Raw genomic sequence first — 19,797 nt, forward strand, 5'->3', positions numbered from 1 at the left:
TAAAACTCTAAATAAGGCTAAACAAAACACAGGAGAGGAAGGTTGCTGGAGAAGGGAGCCAGCCCTGATGGCACCATGCATGCACCTCCATGGCACCCCTTGCATCTGGGCCTTCAGTGAAGGAATGTCAGAAATCCCCATTTTTCTTGCGCTGCAGCCACAACTCACTTGTGTTTCATAGGACGCAACTTCCTTCTGCTTTCCTCCCACCAGGAGAATCCTGGATCAGAGGCTCTTTTCTGTTAGGACTCGGGCTGCAGAGAAACTCTGACTGTGGGCAGGGGGAAGGCAAAGGTACCCCAGCAGTACTTGCTTTTCTCTTCACGGGCATTCAGTGGGTGCAAAAAACTACCATGTCTGCAGCCGTCTCCATCGACAGTACCCTAGCGTCAAGGGGCCCACCAACAAGGGCATCAAGCCAGATTTTCAACCCACTTTGAATCATCTCCTGCCCACCATCTGAGTTCGTTTCGACCCCGGTGAGTTTTGCAAACAAAACCTGGAGTTACCAGAGTCCGGCTGCTTTCAGAAAGTAATCCCCACTGAGGCACAACGGTGTTTATTGGAACAAACTCTAATTAATAGCTTACAGTCTTTCATAAACCAGAGATCAGGATGCTAACAGAGAAAGGAAAAGCGGATTATGAAGACCGGCATTTCTGTTCTGGGTAAACACACATCTTCAACTCAAAAATGATTCGAAAGTTGTCTTCCAAATCCTGCCCTGACAGAATCATTGTCTATAGCAACAGTGTCCATAACATTCAAAATCTCAGGAGTGTAACTTTCGAGTAAATGGTACATCTGTCAAACCACAGGAAACATCTGGTAAAATGGTTAAATAAAAACAGAATTTAAACTTCTGATTTCAGAGCTTACTTATGGTACCCAACAAGAGGCTATTAAAACAAATACCGAAAGCACTCTGGCCATTCACAGTGCTGAATGGCGGTGAAAAATGTCCTTGAGGGGCAAGGGAGGGAGAAAGCAGACAAGTCAGGAAAAGGCAGGCGGTGCCCCTGCCCTCACACCACCACCTGGCACTTCTTCAGGCACAGCTAGGTCCCCTCCCCTAGCCAGGGCTGACTCCTGCCCTGCACACCCACATCCCCCATGCCACCCACAAAGTAGGCACTTGGGAAATGCTGGGTAAAATGAACTAGTGAAGTAATAACACAAACGACATGCTTCTCTCCAGTTCACAGCTAACATGTATTTAGCAGACACAATGATCCTACCATCAAAACAGCACAGATATATGTGTTACAAGATATTAACCAACACACTGCAGTCCCTTCCAGAACACTCTAGAAGCCTTTTCCATTAAAGAAAAGATTGATTCAACCACTTCCAAATTTTAAACATCTCTATTTCAAAAACACATTAATGTTGAAAAGCAAATGACAAATTAGGAAATTATTTTCCTAACACATCTGATGAAGGATCCTTTACGGGAAAAGTGCTAACACACTAAGAGAAAGAAGATGAATGCCCTAATGGAAAAAAAAAAGGACAAAGATACAGTCACAAAAGAAATCCAAATGGCCAATAAGTATATGAAAAGATCATTCAAGTTCCCTAACAGCAGAGAGGGGAAAAAAAGGGCAAATTACCACAATGATTCCCCTATGAATCTTGCAAAAATTAAATACATGGTAACAGTCACCTGTGTGATGATGCAGGGAGACAGGGCATGCACACAGTGACTAGTGGGAATGTGTATCAGTGAACCTGGTAGAGACCAAGCTGGCAAAATAAATGAGCCAAAGTAGAAATGGGTGCCCTCTGACCCTGAAATTCCATCTTAAGAAAAATGGGAAATATGGCATATGAACAAGGATGTATATACACACATCATCCCACAAGTTTCACAAATAACAGTAAAACACTGTAAACAACCCAAGGATCTGCATTTGCTAACAAGTTCTTTGGGTTATAAGCAACATAAAACAAGGCTAGCTAGTTGAAGGGGAATTTACTGGAAGGATACTGTGCTACATTTCTTGGAAATGAAAGAAGAGTTAAACAACCAATCCTGGAAAAGGAAAAAAAAGGAGGCAGTCCCAGGACCTCGGCAATAGGAGGGGGAAGGAGCATGGAGCTCCTGTGAGCCACGGCAGCTGCTGCCTGGAGCTCAGCACCGGGCAAGACGCTTGGCTGGGAGGCACCACTGCCAACAGTTCCAGGTCTTACCGCTCAGTCACCAGGGTAACGCCACAGTCACCTTTCCAGGTCCTACACAGACACCCACATCCCATCACAGCACCAGTGAGCAATTACTGCCATCAAGTCTTAAGAATTCTGGGACTGTTTTTATTAGATACCATACATGCTGCTGAAAATTAGAAGACACCTACACACACACACACACACACACACACACACACACACACACAGCACCAGTTTTCAGTCAAGAGATTTCACCTGAGCTTCAAATGAATTACTTGTCAGTAAGAAATTGTCAGTAAGATCACACAGGAAGCAATATATGTGGTTTTGCTGGAGTTCTGTAGATTTGGGGGACAAAGGAACAGAGAATGCTCTATCTTTGCCATGAATAAGTGAAGGTACTAGAATTTTTTTTCTTTTAAGTAAAACTGTTGGAATTATGGGCTAGAAATTGAAATGAACCTTTTGGGCAGTAATAAAAATCTATGAAAAAGGTGATTTAAGCTAACTTAGCAGGCATGGAATTTTTTTTTTAAGTACACTTCACACCCAGTGCAGGGCCCAGTGCAAGGTCCAAACTCACGACCTGGGATCAAGACCTGAGCCAAGATCAAGAATCAGACACATAACCAACTTAGCCACTCAGGCTTCCCCAGGCATGAAAATTTTAATTTGTTCCATGTACTCATCCATCTTGTGTTCCAGACCCCTTGCTGCCTCCTTCACCATGACTTCTGTCCCTTTCACTCCTCCCCGGTTTCTGAACTTGCACTTCCCACTACATAACAACCGCACACATATCCTAATACCGCCTTTATTTATCATGTACAATGGCATCCCTCCCAGGGCTCACAGACAAACCATCTCCCTGCCAGAGGTCCAACTGGTATCCCGAGGGAGACCTCATGAGGCAATGACACTTGTCCCGGTCCAGGTCCCCCTTTCCCTTAGCCACCAACACACCAATCACCACCCACCCACCCTGCAAAAATGGGAAAATCTATTCTAGATTAAATGCAAAGTGTATTTTGTAATTGAATCCCGAATTAAAGAGAACACAACTATAAAGGACATTACTCAATGTGAATATATTAGTAAACTGGATCACATCATTGTTAAAACACATATAAAAGGAAAGCAAATTTGGCAAAATATTAACAACTGCTGAATCTAGTGAAGGGTGCTCATTTAACTAGTTGTTCAATATTTCTAGAGATCTGAACTCTTTCCAAAATAAAAAATTGGGGTGGGATACGGTGGAGGGAAAGAAGATTGCCAGGTCAGATGATCGCCAACTTTGAATGGTATGTCTAGAATGATCTAACCAAGTACAGGCGAAGTGGGATGTTGGGGACCCTTGAATGGTCTTACAGAAGAGCTGACACAGGGATATGGGAAGGAAGCTGTGTGATGGAGAGATGCCATACACATTAAGATGCCATGGGCAAAGAAAATGTTGGCTTCAAATACCACCCTCAAAAGGAAAGTCATGAGGCAGGTTGGATAATCCAAATGGCCCACGAGCTGCTTCCCACCTTCTGTGTAGCTTGCCTATACATTATTTTAAAATTTAACCATGGTTAAGGAGTATTTCAATGCTCCATAGTCCAAGAAGGCCCTCTACTGAGAAGTGGGAAAAGGGAGTTTGGGACAGATCACCATAATCCTTGAAAGTCACCCTGAAGAACTTGGATTTTATCTTGCCAAAAAGAAGTCAGAGCTACCGCCCACGAATAAACTTTGTCTCATCCTTCAAATAGGCTCTCAGGAATACGTGCCGACTAGGGCACTATGCAGCCATCAGCCCCTTTCAGCAAGATCTCCATTCCCAAGCTTTATCTACGACTCACAGCTCCTAGAGAAAGCTGTTTCCATCGGTTGATATAACTTGCTCTAAAGCTAAAAGCCTAACACAAAATGATGCAGGATCATTCAAACCCAACACACAGGGAAATGGGGCTGCTAGTGATGCAAGCCCAAAGCTATCACACACAACTAAAATAAACAAAATGAATCTTTTAGAATAGCCAAATAAACACTTCCGCTTCGAGAACTTTTTAGGTAGACTGGAAACAACACCAAAAGTAGTAAACACTTAGGCAGAGATTTGTTTGCTGTTCTAGTAAGAACAGATCTACTCTTTGGATTGATTTCCACCCGGAAGAAATGTCTGGCCATCCCTCTGAACTGCGAGGTGCACCCAAGCTGAAGTGAACTTCTCATTCCCACATACCTTATGCGCACACAGGGGTCAGAACACAAAGCGTAAGAAGAAATATAAATAGAGGAGTTGGGGGGGGGGGAACCACATTTCATTCACACAATAAACTCTGAAGGCTTATTAACTCAGAGTCAACATCAGGAAAAGATAATTTGATCCAAAACAAGCATCACAAGCAGGACTAGTGATTCAGACTGTAAACTGCAACGGCCCAGGTCCTCAGGATTTGCACTTTCCTGTCTTGGGGAAACAAGGGGTAGGGGAAAGGAAGGCAGTGGAGGTAGTGATGGTGGGGTTCCCTCTGTTCCAGAATGTTCCCTGAACTAAAACATTGAGCCTACAAGGAAAACATGGAAACAGAGTAAGTGGTACCACTCAGGGTTTATTACATATAAAGTGCTCTCATAGTGACTTGTTCTTCATTCAAACACTTACTTAGCACCTAGCAAGTGGACACTGTGCTGGGTGTTAGTGCAACCGACAGGAGTAAGACTCCACTCCCTCCCTGGAGGGCCTTGCAGTCTGGGAAGTGGAGCAGACAGATGGACACACCATTACAGCAAAATGTTATCATTTTATACAAAGAGATGTTCATTGTAAAGCAAAATGAACCATCATTTGCCAAGAGAGGGAGGCAAGGAAAGCGTACCAGGAAGGAGTTAAGGCACATGGGCTCACCTCAGCAAGGCAGGAGCACACAGGCAGAAGCCCCCAAACGCAGACGTCTGTTCAGTGTTTTCTGGAGCTGACTGGGAGTCATGGAAGATTCCAAGAAGAGAGTAAGACTTCAGAAACCTTCCGAAGTGGCAAGACCAGTAAAGAGAGCACTGTCATGGAAATGGGGTTCTAAACTATGGCCCAGGCCAGTACTGACATGGACAACAGTTAGTAGACTGATGCAGGAGGCTGTGCATCAGCGGGTTCGACATCAGAGAGGAGGCGACTTCCAAGCCAAGTGGAAAGACAGCTGTTCCATCATGAAGACAGGGGACAGACATGTCGAAGAAGGGAGCTACTAAAATCAATTCCAGCCAAGCATTGCTGACCTGAGGAGCACACACAGTATCCAGGAGACAGGTGGCTCTGGTGAGGGTGAAGGGTAGGACTCAGCGAGACATAAAGATTTGGGAAGCCTCTACCTGGAGAGGTAGGTAATTCAAGCCCTGAGTTGTTGGCATGTGACTTCTTCAGAAGGATCTGCACAGTAAGAAGGATGCAGCCCTGCAGAATGGCAATAATGCCTTAGTCTTTGAAAGATCCTGAGTGGAGTGGGCACAGAAGTAGGAGGGGAACCAAAGAAAGCAAGAAAGGGCCATGGGAACCAAGGGAAAAGAGACTTACAAGGAAGAGGAAGTCCAATAAGATAAGGAATTGCAGGTTTCCTTCTAGATCTGGCAATGAGTGGGTCCCCAGTGAATGAGGGAGAGAAGTTTCATTAAAACTGCTAGCAGAGATCAAGGCACTGGACTGGGAAGTGGATATGGAAGTAGAGATGATCTGCTCCCTAGAAACAGCCCCGAGGGGAGGAGAGAACTAGGGATGGAAGATGAGGGACATAAGTTCAAGGAAGGGAGGACCTCGGGCTTTGCTCAACTTCTCTGGACTCACGGAACGTCCCGGAGAGCCCCAGGCAGGAAAGATGGCAGCCAACAGTCCCAAATCCAGGAATTACATAGTCATTTCATTGCAACAGTTGGTACAACAGTACAGCACCAGACCTTTGAGAGTCTGAAAGTTCATAATGGAATTTTGAAACCAAATAAAATGTTCTTTTTGTTAGGCAAGTAGGTTCCCTGGAATATTCCTAATAGGTCTCATTAGAAAGGGATAAAGAATCCATGGCCAGTCATATGTGATTAACCCTGGGCTAAATGATGTTTCTGTACATCAGACTTCTCAAAGCCTGAAATGTGCTACCATGCACGACCAGACCCAGAAGACTGGGTTAAGTACTTCCCAAACTTACGCCAGGGAACACCTTTTTCCTTAGAGCATCTGGAGGCAAGAGCATTCTGAGACCATCTATGGGCAATGGTGCCTTGATTCCCTAAGGAGTGTTACTTAAGCAGTCACACGCAGGAAATCACTCCTGATATGTTAGAAAACCCCACAACCACTCTTTGATGGGCTCAATGACAGAGACAAATTTAGGGAGGCAAAGAGGTTTCAGTTCTCAGACTTGCTTCTCAAGTGACCCAACCTAGTTAAGAGTTGGTTTGTTTCTTCCACTCGACCTTCAGCCAGTTTCTGGAGCTGGTTTCTATGTGGACGCATTAGCTGCATTTCTTAGATCTCTTCAAGGAAGGGAAGGCAAGAGGTAGGATAATTTTGAGGAGAGTGTGCTGGTGAAATTGGGTTTCCTTCTTTTCTGCAGTACATGTTGCCTCTCTTGGGGCCATGAAGGCTTGGATCCAGACGTCAGATCCCTTGTTTGGCAAGGTTTCCAGCTACTGCCAGATTCAGAACACTACTGCAACATTAAGTTCTCTAATTATGCTTTGGAGACAATTTGTGAAGAATTTTCAAAATGGAGAGGGAAGGAGGAGGAGGGCTGCTTTATGCAGAGATTTAGCAAAGAAGATAGAGACCAAGTGGTGGCACTTATCAAATAAAAACACCAGACACAGAATGCTGGGCTTGTAAATGACCTCACTATGTGTGAGCTACATATAGCACAGGCAAATGGTGGGGTTATAAGCAAGATCCTAGAGGAAAATAAAAGAACCATCAGCACTCACACACAGACCATGTTTCTTAGCTTTCTTCTTTCTGGTCCTTGGTCAAATCTACTCAAATGACAGCACTTCATATACTTGGACAAACTGGCTTTGTATGGCAATAAGAGGTTTGTGTGGTCATAAAGCAACATCAAGATTAATCCTCTATGTATAAAAATAGCTGCCATTGTGTTCCCAGGGCAGAAGCATCTTCAAGACAACGGCACTCCAAAAAGAGCTTTGGAGCACAGAGAATCAGAGTGGGAGGGAGAAACAGCCAAATCCTGTGTTGTTTTCTTTCCTCAACTTCTGAACAAATGCCTCTGACTTCCTCTGTAAATAAAAAGTCCTTTTTTCTATTTTAATGTGCCACTTTAAAAAGTGACTTTACTCATCCTAATGGAAGTTTTCTGATATATCCCTAATGTTCTTTAATTCCTCTCTAGGAAAAAAGTCCTTCTTTCTCAAGGTTCTCATCCCACTTTTACATTCTTTGTGACAAAGATAAGCAAGCACCACAGAGGTCCCCAGAGCAGACCAGAAGGCAAACGATGATAGCCCTATTTTCTCTACTTCTTTGCTTCTTGGCACTCCTGGCATTTCTTTACTCTGTGTGTTATTTGGCAGAAGAACACCAGTAGCAGGATGGGTATCTCCCTTTCCAGCTCTCTGCAAAGACTCTTAAGGCAGAAGTGATGCCTGCTGGGAAAAGGCTGATGTCAGCTCTTAAAAGCACAGCTCCCTGCTCGGATAAGGAGGTCTTTGTTTTCAGCTGAACTGTGAAAATGAGAAAATGCCTCTAGCCTGACAAACAAGCAACCCACACAACACAGGTCAGGCCTGTGACCTTTATTTAAAGGTACCACACTTCATTAGCAAAACACTTGCATGGAACTCACAGATGCGCCTTTAACGCCACACGGGAGCAGGAGCGGCCATAAAAAAACCCAGCTTCGTTTCCATCCCTGTTAAGGCTGACCCAAAGCTCTGGCTATGGTGTTAGGGGCACAGTCTCACACTAAACAGTTCTCAGATTATACTTCCCTAATGTGAAACATTTATTAGACCCAGGCTCCCTCATTTATTTTTTTTAAAGTAAATGCACATATTTGCTACACGTGAGAGGAGAGATTTTTTTTTAAAAAATCTTGTTTCACATTATCTCAGTTTCTAAGTTAGTTATTTAGGATAACTAAAATAAGGCTATAAAACAGCCTCCTGAATCCCTCAGAACACTTTTGGGAGTACCAAAATACTGTGTGTAGATGTACAGAAAAATACAGAATTTCAAAGCTAAAATGTCCCAAGTTTGAATGACGCCAAGAAGGATGTGGGAGAAAAGAGGGTACGTAGTTTGAGGGATTCTATTTCAAGAGCCTCTGATTTATGAAATCTGGAGCAGGGGTGGGGGGGTGGGGGGAGGATGTGTCTCTGTAGACTTAAAGCCAATGTTAAACTGCTCCAGTGTGAATCTGTTAGACTAAGGTTACTATTGGCCTGTGCGCCACTAACTTAAAATTGGGTTAGAAATTTTAAATAAGAATTAAAACAATTTAAAAAGCACTTTCCTGGGCATAAACCAACCAACCCGCTTGTTTCTTCTTGCAGGGGTCCTCACCTGCACAGACACACCGTTTCCAGCCTCTTCAACAGAAGCTACGTGGCAGCTCAGCATCTCTGACGGGGCAAGCACTGCTTGGGAGGCTTTGCCTCGTGGAAGTTCTAAGGGCTGACAGCCCTTCATCACCTTAGGTCCCTGGTTCCTGCTGAAGCAATGTCTCCACCTCTCATCCCCAAAGCATTATCAGTTATGTTTTGAGAGTGCTTAAATAGAAGATCGTTCAAAACTATAAGGCTTTAGGGTCCTTTGACAAATGATTCATAGAGACTGGATAACCAAGCTATTAATATAAATGTAACCTGCTCACTTAGAGCACTGGCTTTAGAATCAGACAGCCTGGGTTTTGATTCCCGTCCCTGTGACCTACTAGCTAGCCGTGCAACCTTGACCAAGTTACAGAACCTCTCTGGGCCTCATTTTTACCATCTGTAAGTGGTGATAATCATAGTATCCACATCACAGGGCTGTGAGGATGGGATGAGATTATGCCCATGAAGCACTCAGCATAGTGCTCTCGATACACAATAAAGAGTCAACAGTCACTGTTATTAATAAGCCCTGATGCAAAGGCTCTCCTGATTCTCTGGACGCTGGCGATGCTGACCTCTCTCCATGCTCAGTGATAAAGTTTGCCTCTCTGGAAGGCTTATGAAGACTCACACACATCTGTAACATGCTGTCTATAAATATGTATTATTTTACCTTACAAAGTCCCAGTTGTCAGTAGGGTCAAGGTACTAAAATAGCCCTAACTCTCCCATTTCCTCTGGGTCTAGAGTTAATATGAAATGAGGAATTGCTTCCTTTACTTTCATGAAGTTTGGGGAATAGTCTCTTGGTAGAGTGTGTCCATATGTATCCTAAAGGTACTACAGGAACTAAAGGCACTAAACATACTCAGGAGATACAAGAAACACAGTGTGATCACGTTGCCAAGCATTTTATGCACTCCAGAACATTTGAGGTACCATTTACACAATCAACTCCATTGCACAAAAGTAAAGTCCACAGGAAAACCCCAAAACCCATTTGAGCTAGTAATCAATAAGGTGTTTTGTTTTTTGTTGTTGTTTTTTTTTTACTGAGTTTCTATTCTATGACCAGCACTTGATATCAAACGCTGCCTCCAACTTTTTCTCAAGCTGACAGAAGTACTAGTTTTGAGTTTGTCAGTTTTTCCCTCTTTTCTATTCATGCTTATGGAGGGAAGAGTGAACTAACTTGGGCCATGGGGTGGGGGGGAAGGGGGAAAGAATATGGAGTGGAGGGGAGGAGAAAGCTAGGCAGAGGAGAAAAGAGAGAAAAAGGAGAAGCAGAGGAAAACAGAGGAGCCCAGAGACTGGATCCGCAATCAAGGATAAAGCAGAATTGGCTACATTAGGCTTGAGAAAAAACTTCAAAAGAGTGGTCACAGAAGCAAAGACAACAACAATGGACACATTTCACACCAGGACAGTATTTCAAAGGAGCGCCACCCCTGAGGAGAGGCACTGTTTTCTTTCACTAGCCCTTCCTCAGTGTGGATTGCTAACTTGGTCTGTGGCAAACTCAGCTGGTTAGAGCACAGGGCTAGTGACCATGGCTTTGATCCCAGCATGAGCTTATGGGTTTTGGCCCATCTGAGGCCAGGGGCAACTACTTTGCAACTGTAGAGCATTGATCAAAAGAGGATGCCTGCCCCAGTTGGAACATGAGCTCAGAGAGCAGTCTCTTGAAAGTGGGTCTAATTCAATTCAACACAGAAATTATTTAGTACCTACCATATACTGGACATTGGACTGGTGAAGTGTCATAAATGTACGATGTCCATCTTTTAAGATGCATGTAATCCTGTCTCAGGTAAGAAACAGCTATGGCATAATCAAAGGATCTTTGGTTTTGTGTCACACACAACAGGGTTAATCCCACCTCCACTACTTTGAACACACGGTCTTCTCAGAGCCTCAGTTTCTGCTTCTGTAAGTAACAGAGCCCTTATACACATGCACACACCTTAAAGAGTCACATTTATTACGAGAGTTAAGTGAGATAATATAGTTAAAGTGTCTAGCATAGGATAAGTATACAGTAAGCACTCAATAAATGTTCCCTTCCTCTCACAGGTGACTGACTGAACAGTTCAATAGCAAACCTTCAACATACACAAACCCTACCACATACTTTCATACACACAGAGATGAAAACTGCTTCATATCCAAAAATCATCTTAGACTGTACTCTTCAGCACAGAAGTTATCGGTCAAGCAGCCCAAAACAAGTCTCAAAACCAATATGAGTTTAGCCTGCTGTTATAATGCATCAATTGTGTGCCTTCAAGAATTTTTACTATACTGATACACAAGCTATTAGAAATGCACAAGATTATCATGGGGTGCCTGGGTGGCTCGGTGGGTTAAGCATCCGACTTTAGCTCAGGTCATGATCTCAGAGCTCGTTAGTTCAAGCCCTGCATCCACTTCTGTGCTGACAGCTCAGAGCCCGGAGCCTGCTTTGGATTCTGTGTCCCCCTCTCTCTCTCTGCCCCTCCCCCACTCACACTCTGCCTCTCTCTCAAAAATAAATCAACATTAAAAATTTTTTTTTTTAAATGCACAAGATTATCTACTGAAGCATTATCAGTATTGTAAAACGTTGGAAATTACCTAAATACCCAAAAGAGAGGGGACTGGTTACATGAATTCTGGCACATGCAGGCAGTGGAATGCTATGCGGCTGGAAATAAGGATGCAGAAGTGGCAAGAAAACACCTCCGCGGGATATGGTTGAATGAAAATACCAGAGTTCAAACGAGCATAAAGTGTTTCCTTATGTGTAAGAGAAGGAAGGGAAATTGAGAAACCATTCACCTATCTGCTTACTTTACCAAAGAAACACAAAAAGGTTAACACCCTACAGAAGGAGCAAAAGGAAGGAAGGAGACGGCACAGAGTGACGCTCCTCACACTTTCAAATACTTTTTTTTTTTAATTTTTTTTTTTTAACGTTTATTTATTTTTGAGACAGAGAGAGACAGAGCATGAATGGGGGAGGGGCAGAGAGAGAGGGAGACACAGAATCGGAAACAGGCTCCAGGCTCTGAGCCATCAGCCCAGAGCCTGACGCGGGGCTCGAACTCACGGACTGTGAGATCGTGACCTGAGCCGAAGTCGGACGCTTAACCGACTGAGCCACCCAGGCGCCCCCAAATACTTTTTAATATAGCTTTGACTTTTAGAAGTGTGTTAATGGTATACATGTTGAAAAAGTAAAATGAAATCAACAAGGGTGGAAAAAAATCTACAGCTGAATGCAAACAGAAATGAGTGAGTCCAACTATATATTTTAGTTAACTCAATACTGCGGGGTGTGGGAGGGTATGTAATGGACTACAAAGTTGTAAGTATTTTGGTTTACCCTCAGCACAGAACAAAAAAAGAACTGCCAACAAGTCTTTAACTCTTATTAGGTTTCTTTTGCTAATTGGTATGGGCACAGCAATTCTGAAACTATTTTATGTGAACTATAGGAATGAACAATAAATAAATGTGTTGCTGGGAAGAAGGGAGATGCAAATATGGAATGGGGGAGGGTGAGGAAGAACTCTGTGGAATTGGATTACACTTGGGAGTATTAATAATAACTGATGATTTCCTAGCTGTTTCCCCTGAAAGGGTCTAGAAAGTGCTGTTCAAAAGAACTTTCTGAAAAAAAAAAAAGAGGTTAGAGTGGGAGAGAGCCAAAGCATAAGAGACTGTTAAAAACTGAGAACAAACTGAGGGTTGATGGGGGGTGGGAGGGAGGGCAGGATGGGTGATGGGTATTGAGGAGGGCACCTTTTGGGATGAGCACTGGGTGTTGAATGGAAACCAATTTGACAGTAAATTTCATATATTAAAAAAAAAAAAAAAAAGAAAAGAACTTTCTGTGATAGTAGAAATATTCTATGTCTGGGCTGTCCAATATGGTAGCAGCTAGCCACATGTGGCTGCTGAGTTTGAAATACGGCCAGTGTAACAGAAAAACTGAAATTTTAATTTTTATTTAATTTTACATTTGAATTGCCATGAGCAGCTAGTGTCTATGATATTAGACAACTCAAATCTAAAGGCAATGACACCATACTAATACCTAGCACCCAGACTGTGGCTTCTAAATTCTATTCTCCACTAAAAGGAACCAGGGTCCCCTGGAGAAATGGTTGATTGATTCCACAGCTGGCACAGGTAGGTTACAAGAGGATCATGTTTGCTAGAAAATAACAAAGTGCTTTATTCACCACATTCACAGCTATAAAACAGGAATCCAAGAGTCCATATGGGTAAGAGAGAAGGGAAAAGGGAGCTCTTCCTTAGCAGATCACACTTGAATATCAGGATCCTGGAAAAGAATTACTTCTTGGCATTTCCATGAAAGGAATCCCAATAGCCATGCCCCTATACCTTACTTAATCCACTTCCTTTCTAAGAGATGCGGTATCTTTCATATTCTTAACACTTAAGAGACTATTTATTTATTTATTTCTCTGAGTCACCATATCAACAAGAAAATTAATGAGGAGTTCAAATGAGTATCAAGGGTTAGAATAGGAGCCCAGGAATTCTCAATTTCCAAGTTCCAGAGACTAAGGAAACTCTCTTCTCTCTCCTCCTCTTCCCTGAATCAAATCAGATGAAATTTAGTCATTCTCTGTAGCTTTCTACTCTGGCTCAGAGACACTTAATCTCCTCCTTTCTACTGGAAAATATCTCAGTATGATGGTTGTAATGAAATGTAGCCAAGCTTGCATCTTTGAAACGCTCTTACTAGCTGTCAAAACTGTTTTTCAACAACACTACACTCCATGCCCAGAATTACTGTGATTTCTTTAGTGATAAAGTAAACAAAACACATTTTCACTACACAACATTAACACGTACTGAGAAGACAGAAAGCAAAAATAATTTTGTAATCTCCTTAAAGAGACAAATATACTAGACCATTCTTCTCCAAACAGGTATCAGTTTGTAATTTATTATAAAAAAAATTCCTTAGGTATATTAAATAAAAATGAGGGAACAGGCCATAGCTCCAAGAGAAAATGTTTCACCAAATCAAACAATAATAGTAAATATCCTACAACATGAAGAAGTAATAGATACAGCATCTTTCCAATCTGTGTACAAAATCTGTCATTCGGCTCTTGGAGGATACAAACAGAAACATTGTTACTATTGCTGAAACGAACAATTATCACAGGTGAACAGAGAGGCCAGAATTAACTGATCGTACACTGACCACCTTTCTTCCATAAGTCTAGGGAGGATGGCCCATGGAGCTGCTGCTATTTCTATATTCCTGAAACTCTGCATGATGACATCAACTGTTGAGTTGCACATGAAATCTAGCAATTCTATTCACACTTTAAATTATTTGTAGTGTCCTCAATGTAATTATAACATAGTATGAATTATTTATAGTCACCTATACTTCAAGCTCATATGTGCAACGACCCAAGGAATCACGAAGTCATTTTCTAACTGCCTTAACACTGTAATAATAATATTACTGATGACTCAGGCAGGGGGTGCTCCCCACTGGCCCCGCGCTGCATTTACAACCATCCGGTGAGGGAACAACTACCATTACTTCCACTGAAAGATAAAGAAGCTGAAATTTAAGCCCAAGACATTCTGACTGAAAGTTACACACACTCAGACATTAAATTCACCACAATAGTATTTTTATTCTCTATTGCTGTTACCAATATCAGAATAAGTGACTTATTAATAGTAAAAGTAATAGCTACTATCAACTGAGTGTCGCACTGCACCAGACTCCTTGCACATGGTGGTTCCCGAGCTCACAGCAGCCCTCACATGAACTGATATCATTGCCATTTTACAAAGAAGGATATTGGGCCCAGGTAAATTAAGTGACGGTCCAAGGAAGTGGCAGAAATTGAAATTTAAACCAAGGCATGTTTGCTCACAGTATATACCGTTTCAGGGCCACCTCCCCTTTCCGTCCAAAAACAAAAACAAAAACAAACAAACAAAAAAAAACCCCAAATGTCTATTTGGGTTTCAGGAAAGAGGACAAGGAGAAGAAGAAATTCCTCATAACAAAAGAAGGAACAAACAGTTGAGCACCCAGGATCTAAATGACCAGCCTCTCCCTATCTGGGAGAGCTCATTGTTTTGCAGTGAGTGCCTTGTCTCTGGATTCCTGATTGTAGCAAATTCCAGGGCTCCAGACTGCAGCTCAGCCTCTGACTAACACTACAGTGATTTATTTGAGGATAAATACCTCTGTCAGTGTGTCTTATGACTGAACACAACAGTCCAAGCGGGATGGAATGCATGGAATGCCCAGGGCTGCTGGCGCTGAGGCAGCAGAGGGCTGCTGGCCTTATCGGCTACCTCTCACTGCGCAAGGTCTCCTCCAATGAGAAAACAGGAACTCTCTGAGCACTCATGTTCCTGCCAGAAACAGCAGCATCCTCAGAAATCAGAACTGGGGAAGCCAAGCATTTTGAATAATTATGTAACATTAATTCATGCCCAGGGAAGGCGGGGGACGAGGAGGATCTTTTTACCTGGATATACAAAGCTACGCCTTCTAATAATCAGGCCTACCTCCCCCTCTGACAAGCTCCCACACTCTGATAACGCCTAACGGCTACACAGTTGCCAGAGCAGACTCTCCGGGCAGCTGGCTGGTGTCTCCAAGTCCTGAAAACATGTGAAAAAGCATTCGACCCTCTTTGTGGGGCATGCGTAGTAAGAAGAAAGGGCAAAGAGGAACCCACAACAAGGCGCACAGAAGCATAGCTGTTTTCCTAATGTGAATGTGGTCACGCTGCACACATTCAGAGAACTTTCATTTCAACCCCTCTGTGTTACAAGTCAGGAAACTGAGGCCCAGAGAGTTGAAGCAGCTCATGTGATGATCATAAACAGTGATGGTGGCTGACGGAGGACTGGTGCTCAAACAGCTACAACAGGCTCACACGCCAGAAGTGATGAGCAGCACGTTATCACAAACACAAAAAACCATCTTTCCCACCTTAGGAAGGTCTTACGTTTTTACCCTGAGCACACAAGGTGAGAATTAATACATATACTGTCAAGAAGTCAACAGCAGCTTAACACGACCTCCCAATGCCTACGTCATTCACCTTACCGCGTCTCATTCATTTAGCATCTCCCATCATCACAAGAAGGGTGAATACTGTGCAATAGATATTCTGAGAGAGAGAGAGCACACTCACACAACTTTTATTACAGCTTACAGTTATAACTGTTCCATTATTAGTGACTGTCACCAATCTCTTACTGTGCCTAATTTATCAATTAAACTTGCTCATAGATATGTATGTCTAGGAAAAAACAGAGCATATGCAGGGTCTGGTACTGTCTGCATATCAGGCATCCACGGGGAGTCTTGGAACATATACCCCGCAGATGAGGGGGGACTACCGTACTTTTTCACGTACAATTCTAGACTCCCAAGCAAAACATGTTACATAAGCCTGTCTAGTCGCTAACCTTTCCTTCCATTTCCCGGCCCATAAGACATTCACCAAAGATTGATTCTCCTAACAATCATCATCGGTACAGGCCAGACAAGGCAGTCTTCGGTCAACCACCCCACCCCCAAGATGCCGGAGGAGAAAGCTAACATCCACGGGAGCACACACACAGGGTCAGGAGGAAGGAAAGAAGAGGTCACCTCTCCACAAGTGGTTACAATCAGTTCATCTCCTGCCTGGCAGGTAAGCATCGCTCATCCGTCACTTCGCAGCTGGCACAAAGTTGCCAGGGAAACATGGCCCCAGCACAGAACGCACGGAAGCCAACCCCAGAAGACCCTCGCTTCAGAAAGAGGGAACTTACAGATGGGGGTTGAAGATGCGACTCATCTTGGAAGCATGGTCGTTTTCACAGTCCAGGCCATCGTCCCCTTGCTCCAGGCTGAACTTTCTCTTGCTGGGACTGATGGGCGGGGGGCCTGTGCGGTGACTGGTGAGGGCAGATGCCACAGGGAGGGTCTGCATCCTGGGTTCTCCCCTGAGAGCAGCTTCACCTACGCAAAGAGAGAGGTCGTCGTCATCAATGAGCAGAAAAAACACCCCACTGCAGCGCCCCGCTTCCCCACCCACCCCTTGCAAAAAGACTCCCGTGGAAAGTTTTGGCACATGACAGGCTGCCTGCCATTCTCAGAACACGGCCTGAGTGCAAGGTTAGCTGCCAAGCACAAGGCATTTTACATAAATGTGGTTTTCTACACAATAACTCATTCCCCTCTCCCAGCTTTACTGAGACGTAACTGACATACAACACTGCCAGTTTAAGGTGTACAATGTGTTGATTTGATACACTTATATATTGCTAACCCCTCCATCATGTCACATAATGACCATTTCTTCAATAACTCTTTAGGGTAGAGTTTAAAATTAAAAGTAACAAATAAAGTAACAGAACGGTAAAAGTATTGACCACAAACCATCTCAAAAGTTAATTTAAAACAATAAAGGTCTTTTCAACCCCGAACCTGTAAGAGAATGACCTAACACAGGCTTCATTAGAACCTGAGTAGAAACTCACTTTTCTTGCCTGCTACATTTTTATTACATTTTTGGTATGTTATTTTTTTTAAGAATGAGGAAAATTTATAGGTTCATAATTCACATATTTGCCCCAAAAGTTAAAAGAAATAAAAACACATTGTTTAATGAAAAATAAACATTTCGTTCTTACAGAACACTAAAAATGGCACATTAAATATGTTTTGGCTATTATCAGCACAAAGTTCCTGCATAGGATTTGCAGAACTGCACAGGTGCAGTTCTCACACATTTTCGAGGCTGAACACTCAAATTAGAAATCACATTGTGACCTGACTCCAAATCTTGGTGTTTTTCATTCCTGTAATTACAAAGGCTTTGCAGCAGGCAGTAACTCTGTGCTTCATTATTAACTAAAATAAGCATGACCCTTTATTATAATAAAGGTTTTATATCTTCTAACGTTTATAAACAAGAGTAATAATTACTTGAAAAGAAAATTTCAAGTTTTCTAAGTCATATGGGTGAGGGGGGGTACCTAAGATTTTCACAAATAATAACCCTTTTGTTGTGCTATTCTTATTGGTCTCTAAGGCCTGACCAGTTTTGTTTCCACTCGGTCACAATTTGAGAGAAATATTAGGATAAAGTCAACTTCATCCGAAACCTTGTGGTACCTAAGACAGGAAACCTTTGTTTGCCACCACTAATTTTCATATCATCACAGATGTGTGCACAGGCTTAACAGTCGTTTGCTTCATACACATATGACAAATATGATTTTGTTAGGGAAAGGAGTGAGGGAAAAACCTCCTGAATGTTTACCAGGAAAAATAAAACTTTTGCCAATTGAGTCAGCAAGATATAAACTAGCAAATATACAGTGACCCCATAACACACCTCCAGGCAGGATTTCTTTTAGGGATTTTGGCCCCAAAGCAAACTGGAACTTTCCATTTCAAAGAAATAGCTAAAAACAGGCCATAGGCTTCCCTGCCACATTCAGACACTCAGCAGGATTTTGTTTGTCCTCTACTTCCTATTTATGAATTTTTGATTGAAAGGAGCAAGCAAACAGGGGAGCCTGGGTGGCTTGGTTGGTTGAGCATCCAACTCTGGACTTTGGCTCAGATCATGATCCCAGGGTTGTGAGACTGAGCCCCACATCAGGCTCTGCACTAAGTGTGGAGCCTGCTTAAGATTCTCTCTCTCCCTCTTCCCCTCTGCCTCTCTCCCCCACTTGTGCTCGCTCACTCTCTAAAATAAAAAAAATTAAAAAAAATTTTACAAAGCAAACAAAAAAGCCATGCTAACTAATATTTATACTGTGATAAATCAGAAAATATTCTTTCCAAATACACCCCCCCTCTCTTGTACCCTCCTCCTCCACAGAAAGGAAAGGGGAATTTCCAATGTAAAACATCAGTAGCCCAGCTAACTTTCGGAGCAGCCCTGATGACAACCCCCAGGAACTCAGCAATTGCAAATCAAGTCTCCTCAACATGGCACAGAGAGCCACCATGCCCGCCACCCTATGTTTCTCCACATCCTTGGCAGGTTCTGTGGGGAGGAGTAGTCCGGCTCTGTGTGGACCCCTGGGCTTTGGGAACCATTTTATCAGATGCCAGATGTGGAACAACAGCAGTTGCCATGGAAACCTACCACCACAGCAACAAATTCAAATCCCCCCCCCAAAAAAAAGTCACTCATCACAACACTAGAATACACTGCTAAGCAAAAAGCAAAACTCTTGCAGTAAGAACAACGTTCCCACTCTACTCCCCAATTTCCATCTTAACATAAGCTTGTTTGTGTTTGCTGGCAGTCTACATTCATCCAACGAATGCCCCGCTTATCTTTAAGACCGAAATCGCTGGTGTCTGATACAGAGAGAAGAAAGTCTACAGGAATCCCTTGAAAACTGGGATTTCTAACCTGGAGGGTAAAGGACCCACAGAGGAACCACGGGTGGTTCTTCCCCCTGAGGGGCTGTGATGAAACTATACCAACCCCCCTAGAGACAATGGGGACATGCATGCTGTTAGTGCTAGGAGGGGCCTTGTACACTTGGATTGCCTCAATGGACAGAGAAAACTGTGTGCCCAGACATGCAGGGAACTACCCAGGGTTAACAGGTTTAGTGCAAACAAGAACCCGTGCTCTCTGCCTATCAGAATGACATCTCCTTGTAAATGCTGTGCAAGGCCCACATGTGGCTTACAGCGGAGGAACTGAAGGTATAAGGGAAGGAATCCACAGTTAGAAGTGCAGAAACAGGTCTGGTCAGTTAGACACCTTCATTTTGGGGCCTCCACTCAAGGACGCTAGTCCGACTCCTTTTATTATAAAGTAGGATTTGCTACTATTATTGTATAAGTGGCAAAGGAAGGTTAAAATAATTTTAGTAAAATCGAGGAGAACACATAGTCTGAGAGTCAAGACACTGGCAGGACACTGTCACTTTATTTAGAACCAGGAGAATATGGGCACACGCCTCCCCTCGAAGTCCTGCCTCCAACAAGGGGCTGGACTAGCTAACACCTAA

General features: G+C 43.2%; 1 protein-coding gene across 3 annotated transcripts in view; it reads right to left on the minus strand.

Annotated features, from left to right (window-relative positions):
- Positions 1–19,797, minus strand: part of VGLL4 (vestigial like family member 4) — a 166,795-nt gene that overhangs the window by 25,647 nt on the left and 121,351 nt on the right. For all 3 annotated transcript variants that reach the window (XM_007075451.3, XM_007075452.3, XM_007075450.3), the window contains one exon: positions 16,582–16,771. In XM_007075451.3, the coding sequence (XP_007075513.1) occupies positions 16,582–16,771 (190 nt within the window). The remainder of the gene's footprint in view (positions 1–16,581; positions 16,772–19,797) is intronic.

Source organism: Panthera tigris, chromosome A2 (genome assembly GCF_018350195.1).
Source record: "Panthera tigris isolate Pti1 chromosome A2, P.tigris_Pti1_mat1.1, whole genome shotgun sequence".
NCBI classification, from domain to species: Eukaryota; Metazoa; Chordata; class Mammalia; order Carnivora; family Felidae; genus Panthera; species Panthera tigris.